Source organism: Bubalus bubalis, chromosome 9 (assembly GCF_019923935.1).
Source record: "Bubalus bubalis isolate 160015118507 breed Murrah chromosome 9, NDDB_SH_1, whole genome shotgun sequence".
Lineage (NCBI taxonomy): Eukaryota > Metazoa > Chordata > Mammalia > Artiodactyla > Bovidae > Bubalus > Bubalus bubalis.
In genome coordinates this window covers 48212964-48232430 of record NC_059165.1, presented here as the reverse complement: position 1 = coordinate 48232430, position 19467 = coordinate 48212964, and the positions used below count along the sequence as shown (strand labels likewise).

Here is a 19467-nt window from a genome sequence, read left to right as displayed (position 1 = left end):
CATATGTATACCTATGGCTGATTCATGTTGATATATCGCAGAAACCAACACAATATTGTAATTAATCTTCAGTTGAGAATTAAAAAAAAGATTCTCTGATTCATTATGCGCTTTCTAGGGTTGTTGCATAAAAATGCTTTGTAAGTACCAAAAAGTGATGGGTATTCGAATTTTATAATAGTACAATATGTAAATATTTGAAAATTAGACAAAGTTTCCTATACATTATCAGAAATATAATGCTTTAAATATAAATGTATATTTGTACTTTTGGTTTTTTTTTTTGTGTATTTTTCTCTTGGTGAACCATGAATTATTTAGTTATGAATGTATTGAAGCTACAAGACTGTTCCTGTTCTGACATATTTTTGTGTTAATATGCTTTAAAAAATTAGGATGTATGTTTTTTTGTGGAAATGATTTGTTGTAAATTAAAACAGATGTATGAAATAAACGTGAGAGTCTTTAGAAAAACAATGCTAATTTTTCTATGTAGATGCAAATATTTTTATTATGCTGTGTTTTAGCCTTAAGCTGTTATCTTACAAGGATAGTGCATGTATCATTAATTTTAATATCCATGAAATTTTTATTTTCTAAAAAATTGTTATGTTACTCCACTAATGATGAATATATAAGTTGCCTCCAGTATTTCTTCTTATAAACAATGCTGCATTGTAGAACACTCCTCAGTCTATTTCTGTGGAATTATTAGAATACTTTTTAGAAATTTCAAAATGTATGTGTATTTGTTGGACCAGAACTATTTTTTCTCCTATACCTTTCTTGATCCTTAAAAAAAAAGAAGCTCTTAGTGTAAGGCCTTGTGGAATAATTAACTTCATTTCACAGGTAAAGACTCTATGCTATGCTATGCTAAGTCGCGTCAGTCGTGTCCGACTCTGTGTGACCCCATAGTCGGCAGCCCACCAGGCTCCCCCGTCCCTGGGATTCTCCAGGCAAGAACACTGGAGTGGGTTGCCATTTCCTTCTCCAATGCATGAAAGTGAAAAGTGAAAGTGAAGTCACTCAGTCGTGTCCGACTCTTAGCGACCCCATGGACTGCAGCCCCCCCAGGCTCCTCCGTCCATGGGATTTTCCAAGCAAGAGTACTGGAGTGGGGTGCCATTGCCTTCTCCGGCTAAAGACGCTAAGGGCTTAAAAATTTGCTGGTATTCACAGGACTATTGAGTAATAGAATAAGTCTTTAAACTAGAAATATCCCTCTTTTTGTTATTTTTTGGTCAATTGTATTCTTTGCTTTTAGTAGTTAGATACATTTAGAATTTAAAATGGAGTAGGAGTTGAAACAAACTAACCAAATATATTTCTTGTCACTGTTGTTACTTATTGATTCTAACACATGTATTTTTTCACATTTTATCTCTGAGGTACATTTTAGATACAATGAAAAGTGGATTAGCCAGCAGTGAACTAAGTGGCTGGCTAATGTGGAGCCTTTTAATAACTTAAAAAGTTGAAAGGTAGTTCAGGTATCCTTAAGGGCCCAGATCTGTCCCTTTTTTGGGGAGCATGGGGGACACAATCAGGATAGAGAAAAATATGGGTTGGTTTGTGAAAGATCGTTTGTCTGGAATACAGGTGCCAAGAAATCTTAATAGTGATTATCCCCGAGTTAGGGCATTGCATGTGTGTGTTGGCAGGGCTGGGGCGGAAGTTGTTGGCACCTTCCTAATTCAGTATTGTTGTAATGAAAACAAAACAGTTGAAGATATAGGTGAATTAAAGGTATGGAGAATTAATTAAGTCTGACGCTCCTAATGCATCAGCAAAAATGGAACTCCTTAAACTCTTCTGCCTGAGTTACTAGGTTTTAATGGGAATTCATCACATGCATTCTCAGATAGAAAAGGATTCTCCAAGACTATGGAGAGAATAGCTGTTTAGTCTTGTCTAGCTCTTGCAACCCTTTGGATTGTAGCCCACCAGGCGCCTCTGTCCATGGAATTCCCCAGCCAAGAATGCTAGAGTGGGTTGCCATTTCCTTCTCCAGGGGACCTTCCCCACCCAGGGATGGAACCTGAGTCTCCTGCATTGGCAGGAATGAGCCACCAGGGAAATCCATAGAAATCCTTACCTATCATCAAGACTACCTGTCTTCCCCGTGAGTGAAAACAGGAACTTGTGTGTTACGTGGCCTTCCTGAGGTGCACTACAAGATCCCTTCCAACACGATCATTCTTTCTTGAGACCTGGAACTTTTGACTTGCAAAAATTCCTTGACCAAATTCATTCCCATTCAGCAAATGTTATGAATGTAGGGGGTGGATGCATACAAAGAGGAGAAAGAAAACACATTTGTGCCTCCAAGAATGTACTAATGAAGCAGATGGGTTCAAACATGAACAATAAATACCTGGTCTTAGGATGCTTAAAGATGACAAGTATCTTTCTGTTTTACAGGTTTTATGGAAAGAACTCTTCTTATGTCCATGGGGGATTGGATTCAAATGGAAAGCCAGCAGATGCTGTCTATGGACAGAAAGTAAGCATAAGCATAACAAGCTTTATGTAGGCTGTTGATCAGCTAGGAAATAACCCATAGAATTGAGGTGGATACATGCTTAATGTTTGTTGATATTTGAGAATTAAAATTGTCAACTTCTGTTTGGAAATTTAGATATTCAGTAACTTCTTGATTTATTAGTCATTGAAAATTTTTTTGTTCATTTGGTGTGATACATTCTGAAGTTTTTTTATGTTTGAAGATAATTGGTTTTAGCATGGAGATCACCTATTGTAAACATGTTTAGATATGTTAATTGAAGACAATAATTTTAAAAAGTCAGGGTGTCACTGGAAATATAGTATACTAAGACAAATTACAGTGGGGTCTCTGTAGTTTGTAATTCAGATGTGCACAGATAAATGCTCTTTGTTGTGTTAGAAAGTTTTTTGTTATTGGAGCTTCTGCATTATCTCTTGCCTGATTCCTTAGGAAATCCATAGGAAAGTGATGTCACAAAACTTCACCAATTGCCACACTAAGATCCGCCACGTTGATGCTCATGCTACTCTGAATGACGGTGTGGTGGTCCAGGTGATGGGCTTGCTCTCTAATAACAACCAGGCTTTGAGGAGATTCATGCAGACCTTTGTCCTTGCTCCTGAGGTATGAAAAAAAAAAAGATATAAAAATTCGTACATGTTTTTCTAAAGACTGTTAATTTTTGAAATTTTAAATTTACAGAAGTAGTACAGTAGTAACTCCTACATGTTATCTTACCTAGAGCCACATTTGCCCACACATTTATAATTCTATTTTTTTATGTAATTCTTTTTCTATTTACCTGTGTGTTTTAATTCTAAACTGTTTGAAAAGTAAATTGGAGACATTATGGCTAGTCATCTTCAGATACTGAAGTGAACATTTCTTAAGAATGAGCACTTCATTTCTTAATCAAAGTCAGGAGGTATTTATGGGATTTCCTGGTGGTCCAGTGACTAAGATTTCCTCTCCCTCCCAGTGTAACAGGCCCAAGTTTGATTCCTGAAGGAGAAGGACTTGGCATCCCCCTCCAATATTCTTGTCTGGAGAATTCCGTGGACAGAGGAGCCTGGCGGGCTACAATCCGTAGGGTCGCAAAGAGTCAGACATGACTGAGCGACTAAGCAGCAGCAGGGAACTAGATCCCATGTGCCACAACTAAGGCCTGGCACAGCCAAATAAATAAATAAATACAATATTTAAAAAATGTAATACAGTTATCCATCTATAGTCCATATTTAAATTTTGATTACTGTTCCAGTCATACAAAGAATAGTATTTTTTTTCCTTATCCAAGATTCAGCTCATTATGACACATTGTGTTTAGCTGTTATGTCTTTTGAGGCTCCTTTAATCTGCTGTAATTCATTAACCTTTTGTTTATCAAGATGTAGACTTAGCAGCAGCAGACATTTTTAAAGAGGACAATCAAGTTACCATGTAGAATGTGTCAGTTTAAATTGTCTGGTAGTTCCTTATTAGTTTTAGGTTATACGTGTCTTTCCGCATTTGATATCATTTAGTCCTATTATTTGGAGGCAATGGCACCCCACTCCAGTACTCTTGCTTGGCAAATCCCATGGACGGAGGAGCCTGGTAGGCTGCAGTCCATGGGGTCGCTAAGAGTCGGACACGACTGAGTGACTTCCCTTTAGCTTTTCACTTTCATGCATTGGAGAAGGAAATGGCAACCCACTCCAGTGTTCTTGCCTGGAGAATCCCAGGGACGGGGGGGCCTGGTGGGCTGCCGTCTATGGGGTCAGAGTCGGACACGACTGAAGTGACTTAGCAGTCCTATTATTACTGGAGAAGGCAATGGCAGCCCACTCCAGTACTCTTGCCTGGAAATCCATGGACGGAGGAGCCTGGTGGGCTGCTGTCTATGGGGTTGCATAGAGTCGGGCACAACTGAAGCAACTTAGCAGCAGCAGCAAAAACACATATTGGTTAGCAATGGAATTAAGAGAGTTGTAATAACTCTGAAGGACGTGAGATATTAGTTGCTCAGTCGTGTCTGACTTTTTGCGACCCCATGGACTATAGCCCACCAGGCTACTCTGCCCATGGAATTCTCCAGGCAACAATTCTTCAGTGGGTTGCCATTTTCTTCTCCAGGGGATCTTCCTGACCTAGGAATCAAACCCCAAATCCAGGCAGATTCTTTACCATCTGAGCCACCAGGGAACTCTACAGTTTTCTAAAAGGAGAGATGAAGGAGAAGAAAAGAATATGTGTGTGTATATATGTATATGTATATATATATGTGTGTGTATATATATATGTATATATATATGTACATACACATAGCTTCCCTTGTAGCTCAGTTGGTAAAGAATCTGCCTGCAGTGCAGGAGACCCCCCCTGGGTTCGATCCCTGGGTTGGGAAGATCCCCTGAAGAAGCAGGGGATGGCAACCCACTCCAGTATCCTTGCCTGGAAAATCTCATGGACAGAGGAGCCTGGTGGGCTCAGTCTATGGGGTCACAAAGAGTCGGGCACGACTGAGCGAGCGACTAACACTTACACTTAGTCCTATTGTTAGTATTACTTAGTTAAGGTGGTGGTCACCAGGTTGACATGTAAAGTTAATGTTTTTACTTTTTTCATCAGAATGTAAATTATGCTTGCTTCTTTTTTATTTATTTTATTTTTGGTTGCACTGACTCTTTGTTGCTGTCTCTACCTGGTGGCGAGCTGGGGCTACTCTTTATTACAATGGCTTCTCTTTTTGTGGAACACAGGTTCTTGGTGCGTGGGCTTCAGTAGTTGTGGCTCACGGGCTTAGTTGCTCCAGGGCTGTGGACTCTTCCCAGACCTGCATTGGCTCGATGGGTTCTTATCCTCTGTACCACCAGGGGATTCCTTGTGGGCTTCTTTGAGACTGTGCATGTACTTATGTTCTTCATCAAACTTTTTAGGTATTAGTTTTAAGCATTCATGAATTCTTGCTACTCTGATGGGTACAAATGGTGATCATCTAAATTTTTTTTTTTGTCTATTCGTTGGCATTCTACTGTAAGTAACTTTACCTTTTCTCCTATCATGGGATCTTTGTTTAATAGATTTAATTAATAACTTTTATTGATTTCTAAAATGTCCCAGATCTGCTAAGTGTGAACCCTTTTGAGTGGGTTTGGTTTTTTTGTTTGTTTGGGGGTTTTTTTGGAAACAGGGCACTCCATGGCACAGGAGGTTTCAGGATCACCTTGCATTTTCCCTGCTCCATCCTCTAACCCGGTTTTGGGATCAACTGTTTCTTTAAGGAGTCCTGGTTTTTTGTTTTTGTTTTTTTTTTTTTAGTTATCATGAAAGGACCACAGGTTTATGTTGATTAATTGCATTTGAAGTGTCTTCTTGCCAGGTCCAGAATGAGCAAAGTTAGGAATCCTGTCTGTGATCTGTGTGAGCATGTGGAAGGGGCTCATGATGACTGGCTGGAAGTTTTCTCTAGAATTACCCTGAAGATAATGTTCTGTTGAAGGACAATGAATCTACAATCCCTGTTGTTTTACCGTTTAAATATAAACTCAGTTTGTTTGAAAAATCACGTGAAGTCAGTTTAGTCATGATTTCTTGAGAAGGCTTAGATTATCTGTAGTGTTAAAATTGTTGATTGACTTAAATATGCAAGAAATCATGGGATATTAATAAATTTACTTCTTATCTTTCAAGAGGAAGATTTCAATATTACCTAAGTATAATGGATTGTTTCATAAACTGTCTCATTTAATAATCAAAACTCTAGTTTGAGTCCGTATTCCTCATTTTACAGGTGAAGAAACAGTCTTAGAAATTGAATGACTAATAAATGACATAGATTTCAACATAAGTGTCTTATACCTAGGGTAGGCAAACCCTTTTAGCTATACCACATTTGAGTGCTTGTGTCAGTATTCTTGGATACAGATTTAGGGGATTTTAAAATATGTAGTTGGTAATAACGTATTTATTGTTCAAGAAATGATTTGAGATTTGGGCTTTGGCATCTTAAATAATTGGTCAATTTTTAGATATTCATCTGGTGGTATTTTAAGCACTCGGTATATATGAGTGCTTCTTAACAAACATGTTAAGTCTTAAAATCTTGGAGATTTTAACCTATTTGAGGGTAGAGCAAGGATCTTTTCCACCTTGACTTAAAATTTGAGCCTGGATAATTTTGTTGTCAGGGCTATCCTGTGCAATGTAGGATGCTTAGCAACATCCCTGCCCTCCACTCAGTACTTGTCAGTTCTACTCCTCGATGGGAGAACTGAAATGTCTCCAGAAGTTGCCAAATGTCTCTTGGGATGGGCAATAGTGCTATTAGTTGAGAACTAATGGCCCAGGGTAAGTTGATGTAGGGTAACTGTGTTTGAAAAGCCTGCTGATAAATGAAAACTTTTTGTTGGTATTACAGGGCTCTGTTGCAAATAAGTTCTATGTTCACAACGATATCTTCAGATACCAAGATGAAGTCTTTGGTGGCTTTATCACTGAACCTCAGGAGGGTAAGTTACTTGTCTAAATTTTTTTTTGGATGGCATCAGTTTGACTTGAAGAGAGTGTAAGTTTCTTGAATGGTTTAATAATTCTTTGTATTTTTCATTAGTAACTTTTAATTGTTAAGATATAAGAAATCTTGGCAATTTTAACCTACTTGAGGCCAACCGCTTAGTCTATGCCACTGGTATTGATGGGACACATTGAACTCCCAAGTTAGTAGACAGGTTATGGCAGCAGTAGTAGCCTCTTGGTAGCAGTTTGCATAGGACTCTGCAGAAGTTTAGATGGTACCTCCACTGCAGTGGGGTGTGTTACTAGAGTGGAACCCTAAGTTTTAGGAATTGAAACCTTGTAATGGTCAGCAAATATGCCTGCCCATTGCTCTGGAGAGAGGCTGTATTTTAGTGTTTTCTATATGACTGAGGATTCTAAGTACTTTGTATTTATTTAAGGCTGTAATACAACAACCTTACAGATAAGTACGTAATGTACTGTTGTTCCCATTTAATAAACTAGGGCACAGGAGTCATTTCCTTGATGTCATATAGCTAGTTAGGTGGTAGAACATTTGTTGGATTACCTCAGATTCCATGCTTGTAATCCGGACATTAAAATAGCCTTAATTCTGTCCTTAAATCCTGTCTCATGATTTTATCCAGTTGCCCTATTTTATCTTTTATGTGTTATGTACTCATATCATTGCCTTTTTTTGTCAAGATGAACATTGTGAAAGTGAATATATTTGTGAATTAAGTGAACAGAAAGATGTTAAATTTTTTTTCTCATTTAGAATCTGAAGAAGAAGTAGAGGAGCCTGAAGAAAGACAGCAGACACCTGAGGTGGTACCTGATGATTCTGGAACTTTTTATGATCAAACTGTCAGGTAAGGAAAACTTTGTTCATCTGTCCAGAGCTGTGTGAAAACTTGAGTTGCGTAGTCTTGTTTGCTGGAGGGCAGCCATAATGCTCAGAATTGTCTTAGTGATAATTTCCCAGAAGAAAGGTTTTGCTTTTGGTGTCTAACATAAATATATAAAGCATGTTTAATATAGATTGCTCTCTGAGACCTACTTAAATAGTATCCATAAGTAGCTTTTTGGTTCAGTTTTTTTCTTCACCATAAGTGGAAATAGATTTGGGATTTATCAAGTGTTAATACATAAAGGCATAGCATTAAGTGCTTTGAGAGAACTAGAAGGTGTGATGGGACTGACTTTACTCACCTGGGTTGCTGGTTGAAAATGAAGATTCATTATCCTACCACAAGCCTACCAAATTAGAAGTTCAGGAGGAAAGCATATGCAGTTTTAAAAGACTGTTCCTATGACTTATGTGGAAGTTTAAGAACTGTTTTGAATTACAGCTGATTTTTTTTTCCTCCAAAATTCCTTGTGTTTTTAGTGTGAGAAAATGTTTGGGTTGTAAAAACCACATGACATTTTAACCATTTTCAAGTGTACTTTATAGTAGTGTGAAGTATATGCACACAGTTGTGCAACAGATATCTAGAACTTTTTATCTTACACAACTGAAACCATACCTATTAAACAGCTCCCTTTCCCCCCTGCCCACCGCCTATTAAGAGTTTTGTGATATGTAATAGGTAAACTGTGATAATTTGAGATTTTGAGAAACAATGGTCTGCTACTGCTGCTAAGTCGCTTCAGTCGTGTCTGACTCTATGCGACCCCATAGATGGCAGCCCACCAGGCTCCCCCGTCCCTGGGATTCTCCAGGCAAGAACACTGGAGTGGGTTGCCATTTCCTTCTCCAGTGCATGAAAGTGGAAAGTGAAAGTGAAGTCGCTCAGTCGTGTCTGACTCTTAGCGACCCCATGGACTGCAGCCCACCAGGCTCCTCCGTCCATGGATTTTCCAGGCAAGAGTACTGGAGTGGGGTGCCATCGCCTTCTCCAAACAATGGCCTAGTTCCTTTTGATATGCTTGATGCATTTACTTAATCAGAATCTAGCAAATCTGACTTGCTCATCGAGGGCTTTTCTGAAAAGTTCTCATGTTTGAATACTCAAATACATAATTTATAGATATTTGTGGGGAGGAGGGAGCTATTTTTAGGTTCAGGTCGCTATAGGAATTTCTTGCTAAATCAATGGAAGCAGAATGATATTTCTCAAATTTTACTGTGAAAGCAATGACTTAGAAGAACATTTAGAAGAACCTGTTGCTGAACCAGAGCCTGAACCGGAACCAGAACCAGAGCAGGAACCTGTATCTGAAGTCCAGGAGGAAAAGTCTGAGCCAGTCTTGGAAGAAACTGCTCCTGAGGATGTTCAGAAGAGTTCTTCTCCAGCACCAGCAGACATAGCCCAGACAGTGCAGGAGGACTTGAGAGTATGCAGCATGTCTTCAGTTTTATTCTGCTTCTTTCTGTTGTAAAAAATCTCTCTTCTCGTTTTTGTCGCTAGGATGACTTTTGTAGGTGAATTTTTGTATTCATTTGGGGAAATTCTTCCATATTGAACCATACCTCAGATAAGATGCATATTGCATTATAAAGTCAAAAGGAGTTTTTTCCCTCCTCTAAGGAAATTTGAATACTTTCAGACAAGAAGTTTTGGGTGCTATATTGTTGCCATATCAACAAACCTTCTTTTTAATACTACATTCAAATTGCATGTTACTATGTGCTTGTTACACAAAAAAAGGATAGTGTATCTTCAAAAAAATAACATGGCACAGCAGACTTTTCCCTGAAATCTAATTGAGGACAACTTTACAGTAGAAGTAGAAACTAATTGTAATATGTTCTAATTAGAATAACTGATTTCAAAAGTTTGAAGCTTTTCAGTTACCTCTCATGAGTCACAACAGGATGATACTGGCTGAATTCACAGGACCTTTACAGCTGATGCTCTGTGAAGGAGTATGTTTTAGGGCTGTATTTATGCAGCCAGGGTTCTTAAATTGTTATTTGTCTAAGAGTTATTAAGTGTCTTGAAATTTTCTGAGCATTATTCTATGGGAACTGTCAGTAACCTCCCTGGTTTGTAGTTTGCTGTTCTGTATAAGATAGGTGTGTAGGTGAGTAGTAAAGAGAAATGGTGACATAACTATAGCTTGCAGGTGGAAAATTATGTTTACTGGAGTGAGAGTAGATGACAAATTAGGTGGTTTAACTGTAGTAGTCCTGGAGAGAGGTAATGACATCTTGGATTAGGGTCATGGCAGTGAAGATGAAGAGATAAGAGGTAAATAAGATCTGGTGATTTTGGTACTGATTGAAATAATTCAAGAAAATTCTAAAGTTGGTATAATTGGATCATAGAGTGAGAATATCAAAGGAGGAAGAGCTGGCTTTGGAGGGAGAATTTTCTTGGATTCACAAACTTGAAATTTAGTGGAAGTAGCTGCTCATATTTTGCTGATACTTGATAAGACCTAAGGAATTTTAGTACTAAATTTTAAGTGCTGGGGCAAAGGAATCTCACGCTACTTAGAAACCATCTTGCCTCTTGAGAATGTGATACACATATAATGTACAACAAATCAAAAGCCTAGAACTTTTATATTGTTTTGCTAAGTATTATAACAACTCATGGTGGTATTCCCTTAGACCTTTTCTTGGGCATCTGTGACCAGTAAGAACCTTCCACCCAGTGGAGCTGTTCCAGTTACTGGGATACCCCCACATGTTGTTAAAGTACCAGCTTCACAGGTGAGTTTATAATTAAATTTGCATGTTAGGCAAATTTACTTATATTTTCACGTAATGTGAATTTAGAGAGGTTTAACAGATAAGACAGGGTTCCCTGATGGCTCAGTGATAAAGAATCCACCTGCCAGTGCAGGAGACACAGGTTCGATCCCTGGGTTGGGAAGATGCCCTGGAGAAGGAAATGGCCACCCACTCCAGTATTCTTGCCTGGAGAATTCCATGGACAGAGGAGCCTGGCAGGCTACCGTCCATGGGGTCACAAAGAGTTGGACACGACTTGGCAACTCAAGAACAGCAACAGCAACAAACAAGGCAGAGGAGAATGGGTACAAGGTGATTTTTAATGTGTTTTTATTTTTGTTTGTTTGGGTTTTTTGGAGGGAATGGTGAGAGAACTCAAGAATTGTTATTTTCTAGTTTTAAACCTTATTTGCCGAGGTCCAGCCCCGGCTGATCCAGGGTATTCGAAGGAGAGATGGCTAGGCGACCTATTCAAATGTTAATTAGAGATAATAAAGAGTAATAAAAAGAGGATAGCTCAGTAGGAAAATTCAGTGGAGAAAAGAAGCTGAGTGGCTTGGTTTACGTGGAAAATCAGTATAACCCGTGACACCAGGTTAGCTCTGACCACGGAGGCCGCAGGCGCCCTCTCGAATAGCAGAAGGTGCCCCACCTTAGACACCTTCTCGAGTGGGTCTTAGAAGCCCAGGCAAATAATTGTTGCAGAGGATATCCGCGCTCCAGATGGACACTCAGCTGGAAGTTAAAGGGAAGAATGACATGGGGAGACCAAGCGTTGGTGAGCAAGGCCCGTAGCTTTATTTTCAACAGGGGCTTATATACCCTAAGTTACACATAGAGGATAATAGGGGATGCAAAGTCAACAGTCTTTGATGTTTATCAAAAACCAGGGTTTCTTTCCTGCAAATTTATTGTATACAAATGGTTTAGGTGATTTACATCATCTTCTGGCCAGAGGCCTATTAACATTTTATGACTCTTGACAAGGACTTATCAACAAAGACTTATTTTCTCTAAGAGTAATTATTTTAAGGTTTGGCGCCATCTTTCGAAGATAAAATTACATTCCTATAGGGTGGATGTGTAATGGGTTTACAAAGGAAAGAATTTATTACCTTAAGGGTCTAAAGTTACTAACACCAAGGCCACTACTTATTTTTTCTACATACCAACTATATTAATTAATACACATTCAAGGATACAATACAGGGGATGTGGAAACTTGGCAGCAAGCATTGGCTCATCAATGAAATCTTTTACTAGTTTTATTCGGACAGTTTCTAACTCTCTGAGAGGCTCTAAGCTATTTGAATATCTTAAGCTTCCCGTGCCTCTAGAGGCTGGGAGACTGTAAACAATCGTATGCATAGCTGTAGGTGTCCGGGTAAACTTGTCAGGCGAGTTAGAGAGCCATCTGAGGGGTTTGGATTTAAACACTCCTAATTGCCCAGGAACTTTATTAATTGGAGCTGTAAGTTAACTCTTTGACAGAGAGAGTGAGATGGTGGTGGGGGACAGCCCCCAGTAAAGTCAGAGGTGAGAGCACAAAGCAATAAAGTAGGCAGACTCTGGTTTTTTGGGGGTAGATGCTCGAGAATATCTGGGGGCACTCCCGAGGCTCGATCCCGCCTTTGCGTATGCCGAGCCTCCTTCCTCATGACCTTTGTCACGAGTGGAATGTCTCTCGCCGGCTCCCGGCACTTATTGTTGGTTAGAACACTTAAAAAGGAAAAAAAAAGATAAGCTTGCTTTGATTTTGATGCATACATTTTTCAGCCTCGCCCGGAGTCTAAGCCTGAATCTCAGATTCCACTTCAGAGGCCTCAGAGGGATCAGAGGGTGCGAGAACAGCGAATAAATGTTCCTCCCCAGAGGGGACCCAGACCAGGTGAGAGCTCAGAAGGGCTTCTCTACGCTGGGCATGTTGAGGATGAGAGCTTGTTTTGGGAGGGCAGTTGATATTTGTGGGTACTTAGATTTAAAAATACATTGCAGAGTGAATTGAATTATCTGTGTTTAGGGGTAGAGAGAAAACTGTTGAATGGAACAGTTACTGCAAGGTGTCTTCTTTCTCATTCCTTGCTGTTTTTGTTTCCTCTTCAGTCCGTGAGGCTGGTGAGCAAGGCGATGTGGAACCCCGAAGAATTGTGAGACACCCTGACAGTCACCAGCTCTTCATTGGCAACCTGCCTCATGAGGTGGATAAATCAGAGCTTAAAGACTTTTTTCAAAGTAGGTTATTAAGGTTTTTTTTTCCATCTTTTTTTAAGATTTAGTTTTAATTGGAAGATAATTGCTTTACAGCGTTGTGTTGGCTTCTGCCACACAACAATGTGAATCACGCCTCGTATACATACGCACCCTCCCTCTTGAACCTCCCTCCCACTCACGTTGAGTTTTAAACACTAGATTCATCTGCTGTCCAATAGAAATAGAAGATAGTCACATATGTAATTTTAAGTTTTCTAGTAACACTTTATTTTTTTTAAGATATATTTATTTATTTGACTGCGCTGGGTCTTAGTTGCTGCACTTGGGCCTTCTCTAGTCATGGTGCACGAGCTTCTCTTTGCAGTGGCTTATTGCGGAGCACCAGCTCTAGGGTGCTTGGGCTTCAGTAGTTGTGACACACAGGCTTAGCTGCTCTGCGGCATGTGGGATCTTCCCGGACCAGGGATCAAACCCCTGTCACCTGCATTGGCAGGCAGATTCTTAACCACTAGATCACCCTGTAGTTACAGTTTCAGTTCAGTTCAGTTGCTCAGTCGTGCCCGACTCTTAGAACTGGACAATTAAATTAGTATTTCACTTAACCTAGTGTGTCTAAGACATTATCTGAATATATGTAAACATGAGATATTTTCCATGATCCTGTTGTAAGTCTTTGAAATCCTGTGTGTGTGTTGGCACACAGGGCACATCTTTCAGAGTAGCCACAGATTACGTTCCCTATAGCCACATGTGCCTGGTGGCTGTTGGTGGACAATGTGCATGTAATACTTTTAAAAGTGTTCTAACTTATTTGAGAATCTGTGTTTCACTTGCAGATTATGGGAATGTGGTAGAACTGCGTATTAACAGTGGTGGGAAATTACCCAATTTTGGGTTTGTTGTGTTTGATGATTCTGAGCCTGTTCAGAAGGTGCTTAGCAACAGGGTAAGCAATTTTTCATCTTGTATTTTTTTTTTATTTTAATGTATTCATCCATCCTTAAATCTGTGTCTTACATGTAAAGTGCAATTTATTCCAACCTGTCTGGGTAATATTTTTCATCATGTTTAACCATTGTTAAAAGAACTGCCTGGGAACTTAGCAAAACAAAAGTATCATATAAATAGTTTTTGCCTAAGTTGCGTGATGGAGAGTGAAGTAACTGTGGTTGCCAGTACTCTGAGATTTATGCAGTTCCTTTATTCGTTGTAAGAGATGAATGAAGCACTATGTGTCTTTTAGCCAAGAACTTAGAATCAGTTTGTTTACCAGCTATACTTGAAGTTTTCCTATGTAACTGTTCGGGTATAACTACGAGGAGCGTCTCCTTTTGTTCTTTAACTTGTCTGGGTTTGGAGTCAGTCTACCTTCTCCAGTAGTAGAGGAATTTGTAGAATTGGAGTCTTGTTTCTGTGTCCTTATAGAGTCCTTTCCTTCCCCCACATCTTTCATTAGCAAAAAAGCTCTGTAGTAGTAGTCGTTGTAGAGAAAAACAAAGATATAAATACTGTTAATTTACTGAGATGGGTGTGGGCATTTTAAGACCTCACTTTTTTTTAATTGAGGTGAAATTCACATAACAAAATTAAACATTTTAAAGGGTACAATTCAGTGACATTTAATACACATTGTTGTGCAACCATCACCTGTCTAGTTGCAAACAGTTTCATCAAGAGTAAGTCCCTTACCCATTAAGCAGTCTCTGCCCATATCCTCTCTCCCCAGCCCCTGGCAACCACTAGTCTATTTTGAGTCTCTGCCAGTTAAAGCTTACACATTTTATTAACCATGTTAGTTAGAAATGGTGCAGATCATTATTTCCCAGTGGTTCTCCAGAATGTCTGATGTTCTCCAGAATGTTAGTGGATATACTACAAAGTTTAATGCTGTGGTTATAAGTTAGCCTTCATTTGGAAATGTGCATTATCTATCAAACTGTTTGACCACTATTTTTGTGAAGCATCTCCTGCAAAACACTGAGAAATGTGGAGAAAATAATGGCTTATCTCACCCAGAACACAGGAATACTGAACCCAGAAATGTCCTGAAGGCCTTGTTGTAAATTCACCATTAAGCATGTGATAGTTCAGTGGTCACACTTTTTGGTGCAGCCTTGAATTTGTATTTTCAATGGTGTGATAATCCCAGTGGGGCCAAACAAGGTCAGAGCTGATTGCTTCCTAGTTAATTATCCAAGAGGAGGGCTTTGGTGTTTCATTGACGGCATGTGGGTGAGTCATGGTATCTTTAGGCATAAGAATTGTTGAAGTAAAGTTCCTCAGAAAGGGGTGTATGTCTGGTACCTTTTTTCATTCAGATTGCTTCTGTCCTTTTGATACCTCGTTAGAGATGTCTTCTATAACTACCTTTTAAAATATCTGCAGTCACAACCTCTTATCTTTCAGGATTAAAATACTTCTGTTTTTCTCACTGTATGTAGAACATTGCCAGGAATAGCACTTCATATTAATGTGTATGATTTATATAGTGTATATATAAAATATTTGTAATATTGGATGTGTTAAGATATTTATATATATACAAATATATGCTTAATCAGAATATAAAATTTAAATTAGAATCAGAGCTCAAAAGGGACTTCCCTGCCCAACCCCTGTGCAGGTTTCCTCACATGCACTTTCAGATCATGTCTGTGTACTTTGGGAGCTTCAAATGTAGCTTGCTTTAGGTGGCTCAGACAGTAAAGAAACTGCCTGCAAGGTTTTAGATACAGGTTCGATCCCTGGGTCAGGAAGATCCCCTGGAGAAGGGAATGGCAACCCACTCCAGTGTTCTTGCCTGGAGAATTCCATGGACAGAGGAGCCTGGTGGGCTACATACAGTCTATGGGGTTGCAAAGAGTTGGACATAACTGAGCAAGAAATGAGTTGGACATGACTGAGCGACTAACACTTAGCCTCACCTCACTGTCTGGGTAGAAGTTTACCTTATTCCCTTCAGCAGTTTTTTGTGTACAGAAATAGCTTGTAGAATATAACTGGTGACTGTCCATGCTGTGTAGACTGAGTGCTTATACTTTGCTGTCAGTATGCCTGGGTTTACATTGCTCTTCTGTCACTCACTAGACTTGTGACCTGTGTAGTATGTGTTCTTTAACCTCCCTAGTACCAGTTTGCTGGTCTATATAAAATAGTTGTGATAATAACCCTTGAAGGGTTGTTGTGAAGATTAAAAGAGATAATAAAAGTGAAGTATATAGAACACTTCTGCATAGTAAGAACTGTTAGGTATTTATTTTGAAAAAATACTTCTGTTAGAAAACCACAGAGTGCCCGCAAGGAACATAAATTGAGTTGATTGAAATCTTGAGTAACCCTTTGTTTACTATAGTTCTTTTGGCAAAAAAGAAGACCCAAGACTTTTTCCCCCTGCACTAAGATCTAGTATTGTTATTTTAGTATTTTCCCAAATTCTGTTAAGGCAAATTGCATTTTCTTAAGGTTATATTGAAATGAAATTCATGATGTTTTTGAGATGTATGTGTACTTTGCATAAACATGTACAGCAAAATCTTGCCACATTACATGATGATGGGATTTTATTCTAAGTCTCCCAGTCCCTGGAGAAGGTGGCAATTTTTATTTATATCCCACTTACATAATTCTATGAGAAGGTAAGGTTTACTTTAATAAGAGTTACCTGTACTGCTGTGTACAAGTGGACTTTTAAACTTTTGAACTAACTTGAATACCTAATCGCTTTTTCATGTATCTGTTAATGGAAAAATTACATGTTCTGAGTTTGAGACAAAAAGTGAACTGTGAGAAGACAGCTGATTTGTAAGCTGCTGATTCTTTGTTTTTCTTTTTCTAGCTTTCTTTTATCTTTGAGAGCTAGCTCATAAGCTCTTCTGCTACTCTTTTGAGAGTAGTTCATAAGCACTCTGTAAATTTGTTCACCTTGATTCTTACAGCCCATCATGTTCAGAGGAGAGGTCCGTCTGAATGTGGAAGAAAAGAAGACTCGAGCTGCCCGTGAAGGGGACCGCCGGGATAACCGCCTGCGGGGGCCTGGAGGCCCTCGAGGTGGGCTGGGTGGTGGCATGAGAGGCCCACCTCGTGGAGGCATGGTGCAGAAACCAGGATTTGGAGTGGGCAGGAGCATTGCTCCAAGGCAGTGAATTGCTCTTCACCAGTCTTCAGGCAGCAGTACAAACTAGCTCCCACAGAATGATGAATTTCTTCAGCCAACCTTGGTATCTTGGAATAAGATCCTAGTCTATCATAAACTGCTTAAGTTTGTACAATTTTACTTTTTGTGTTAATGGTGTGTGCTCCTTCTCTCCCCTGCCCCCCACCTTTTAGTCCTTCACTTCCAATTTTGTGGAATATTTTAGGAAAAATGGATTTTTAAAGAAGAAAAAAAAAAGACTGAATTTCTTTGCTTTATTTGCATATACAGACTGGATTTTTTTTTTTTTTTTAACAGTTTCCCCAAAGGAATGTGTCTTGCTTCTTACTGACATTTGGTATGTTTCATTCATTGGACTATTTCTTACTTACTTTCTATGTATTTCAAAAGCCTGTGAGAACTACAGGATTTGATAAACATTTTGAAGACCGGAGAAACCCAAATTGTTTTCCTCTTTGAGAGTCATGACTATCTTCTGGTGTGGAGAAATTGCCATTGGAAAAATTGACAATTTTGATTCTCGTTGATGTGGTTAAAAACTGAATAAAAGGTGTTCGAGTTTTCTTTTAAAACATGATCACAAAACAGTTCTAAAATCTACTGTTTTTGACATTGGAATTTAAGTTGTGAGATAGGTTTAAATGTCTAGAATGCAACTGATAAGCTTTTCTTGAATTGTTTTTTTTTGAAGTAGAGTTTTTTTCATGTTTAATTTGTATTTGTAAAAAAAGAAAAAAGAACAAAAAAAAATTTCCAAATCTAAGTAACACAAAACCAGAGCAAAACTGTTGTGCCTTCTATTTATCTTTGATTCCAGTCTTGGCAATTGTTTAAAGAAAATAATAAAAAAAAGAAAGACCCCTAGATTTGTTCTATCAGGTTCAGAGTATGTTGGGAATTATGACCCCTTTTTTACCCTGTATGTCTTGTGTTCCTTTGTTATGCCTTATTCTGAAATTGAGTTTCAAACTGGAATGCCTTTGAGTACAGATGCTTCTGTAGAGTCCTTTGACCTGAATAGTTCAGTATTTGTATTAAGTTTTATTTCAGTGTCTATTCAGAATCCTAATCATAGCCCGTAAGAAAGAATGTGACATTAATGTTGGACTTTGATGGTGTGCTTGAGTGAGTGCTAGGTGTTTTTTTTTTTTTTTTTTTTTCTTTTAATCATAGCCATATGGTAAATTTTCTGTTTTGTTATGGTTCCCTTTTCCTGGTGGGCATGCAGTGGGTATTTCTTGGAAATGGCCAATTTTTATTAAAACGTTTCTGGAAGATCTGGCGATATAGACTAATACTCGTTTTGCATGGTGTGTGTTGAGTGCTGTGTGTGAGATGGGTGAAGGCTTTGTTCACACATTTGTGTAGCAAGCCTTTGTGTGATAACTTGTCACTACCAATTGAAGGGCAATGAGGTTGTCAACTTAAACTTATTTTTTTTTAACAGTGTTCATCTTTAAGACTATTGTTTGAGGCTAGTATATTAGTAGGAATAGGAATGTTTTGCTGTACTGGGAAACTAGGTTTACTGAAGGGCGTAATGTTAAATGAAGTTTTTGATGTTATCAGTTGGTCCTTAGTACCGCAAATATTTGAAAATTGGCAACATCTCCTTCATATATAACAACATAAAAAAACTTACATAACTGAATCCCGTAGCTGGTTTTTGGGTCAGTTTAAACAACTAGTTGGTAACCACTTCATTTGGCCCAGAATTAGAAGAAATTCAGCTTGTACTTTTGTAGCTTATATTAAGCTTGTAGTAGAAAGAAGAAAATTTAGCCTGAGTTATTTTTGAGGAAAAAAATTAAGTTGCAGTAACTATTAGGTGATAAAATATAGATAACCTAGAAATCATTTTTCATAAGTGAATACTAAACCATACATTTCTAAATGTTTTTCCTCCTCAGAGCGGAGCTTTAAGGGCACTAACTAAATACAGTGTTTCTCAACTTGGGGCTATTGTTCTATCCTAGAGGACATGCAGAAATTTGTGGGGTTTTTTGGTGGGGAGATGGGTGGAGGGAGATGCATACCCTGCATCTGGTGTTTGGTGAATGGGGGCCAGTGATGCCAAAATGCTCTTGGAAAATGAAGCAGCCCCACTGAGAACACAGGGAATCCTTACTCCTGTAATTCATGGTGGGTAGAATGGTGGAATAGGACAACTGGAGTGAAGACTCATTCCTTTGAAATAGAGTCTCAGAAAAATAGCAACTAGAAATCTCTCAGGAATTATAGTAACAACTACTGTAAGTAATTAATCCCAACTTTACTTTATTTGTACCAATTGTGTGTGTGTTGTGTTTTAATTTGGAGAGGTAGCAATATACTATATGCTGCTTGTAATTTATTGCAGGGAATTCCTGCATAATTTCACAAAAGGTTGCTTCAGTAATTTCAAGTTACCGT

General features: G+C 38.7%; 1 protein-coding gene across 5 annotated transcripts in view; it reads left to right on the top strand.

The window, feature by feature from the left end:
* The window catches only part of G3BP1 (G3BP stress granule assembly factor 1), a 31128-nt gene extending 12790 nt beyond the window's left edge, over positions 1–18338 (top strand). For 3 of the 5 annotated variants that reach the window (XM_006071645.4, XM_006071643.4, XM_006071644.4), the window contains exons 3-12: positions 2425–2506; positions 2960–3133; positions 6909–6999; positions 7785–7878; positions 9145–9346; positions 10569–10670; positions 12468–12579; positions 12795–12923; positions 13739–13848; positions 16838–18338. In XM_006071645.4, the coding sequence (XP_006071707.1) occupies positions 2425–2506; positions 2960–3133; positions 6909–6999; positions 7785–7878; positions 9145–9346; positions 10569–10670; positions 12468–12579; positions 12795–12923; positions 13739–13848; positions 16838–17044 (1303 nt within the window). In that variant the 3' untranslated portion in view covers positions 17045–18338. The remainder of the gene's footprint in view (positions 1–2424; positions 2507–2959; positions 3134–6908; positions 7000–7784; positions 7879–9144; positions 9347–10568; positions 10671–12467; positions 12580–12794; positions 12924–13738; positions 13849–16837) is intronic. The other 2 variants (XM_025292376.3, XM_044947430.2) reach the window with 2 other exon arrangements.
* Positions 18339–19467: the final 1129 nt, after the last annotated feature.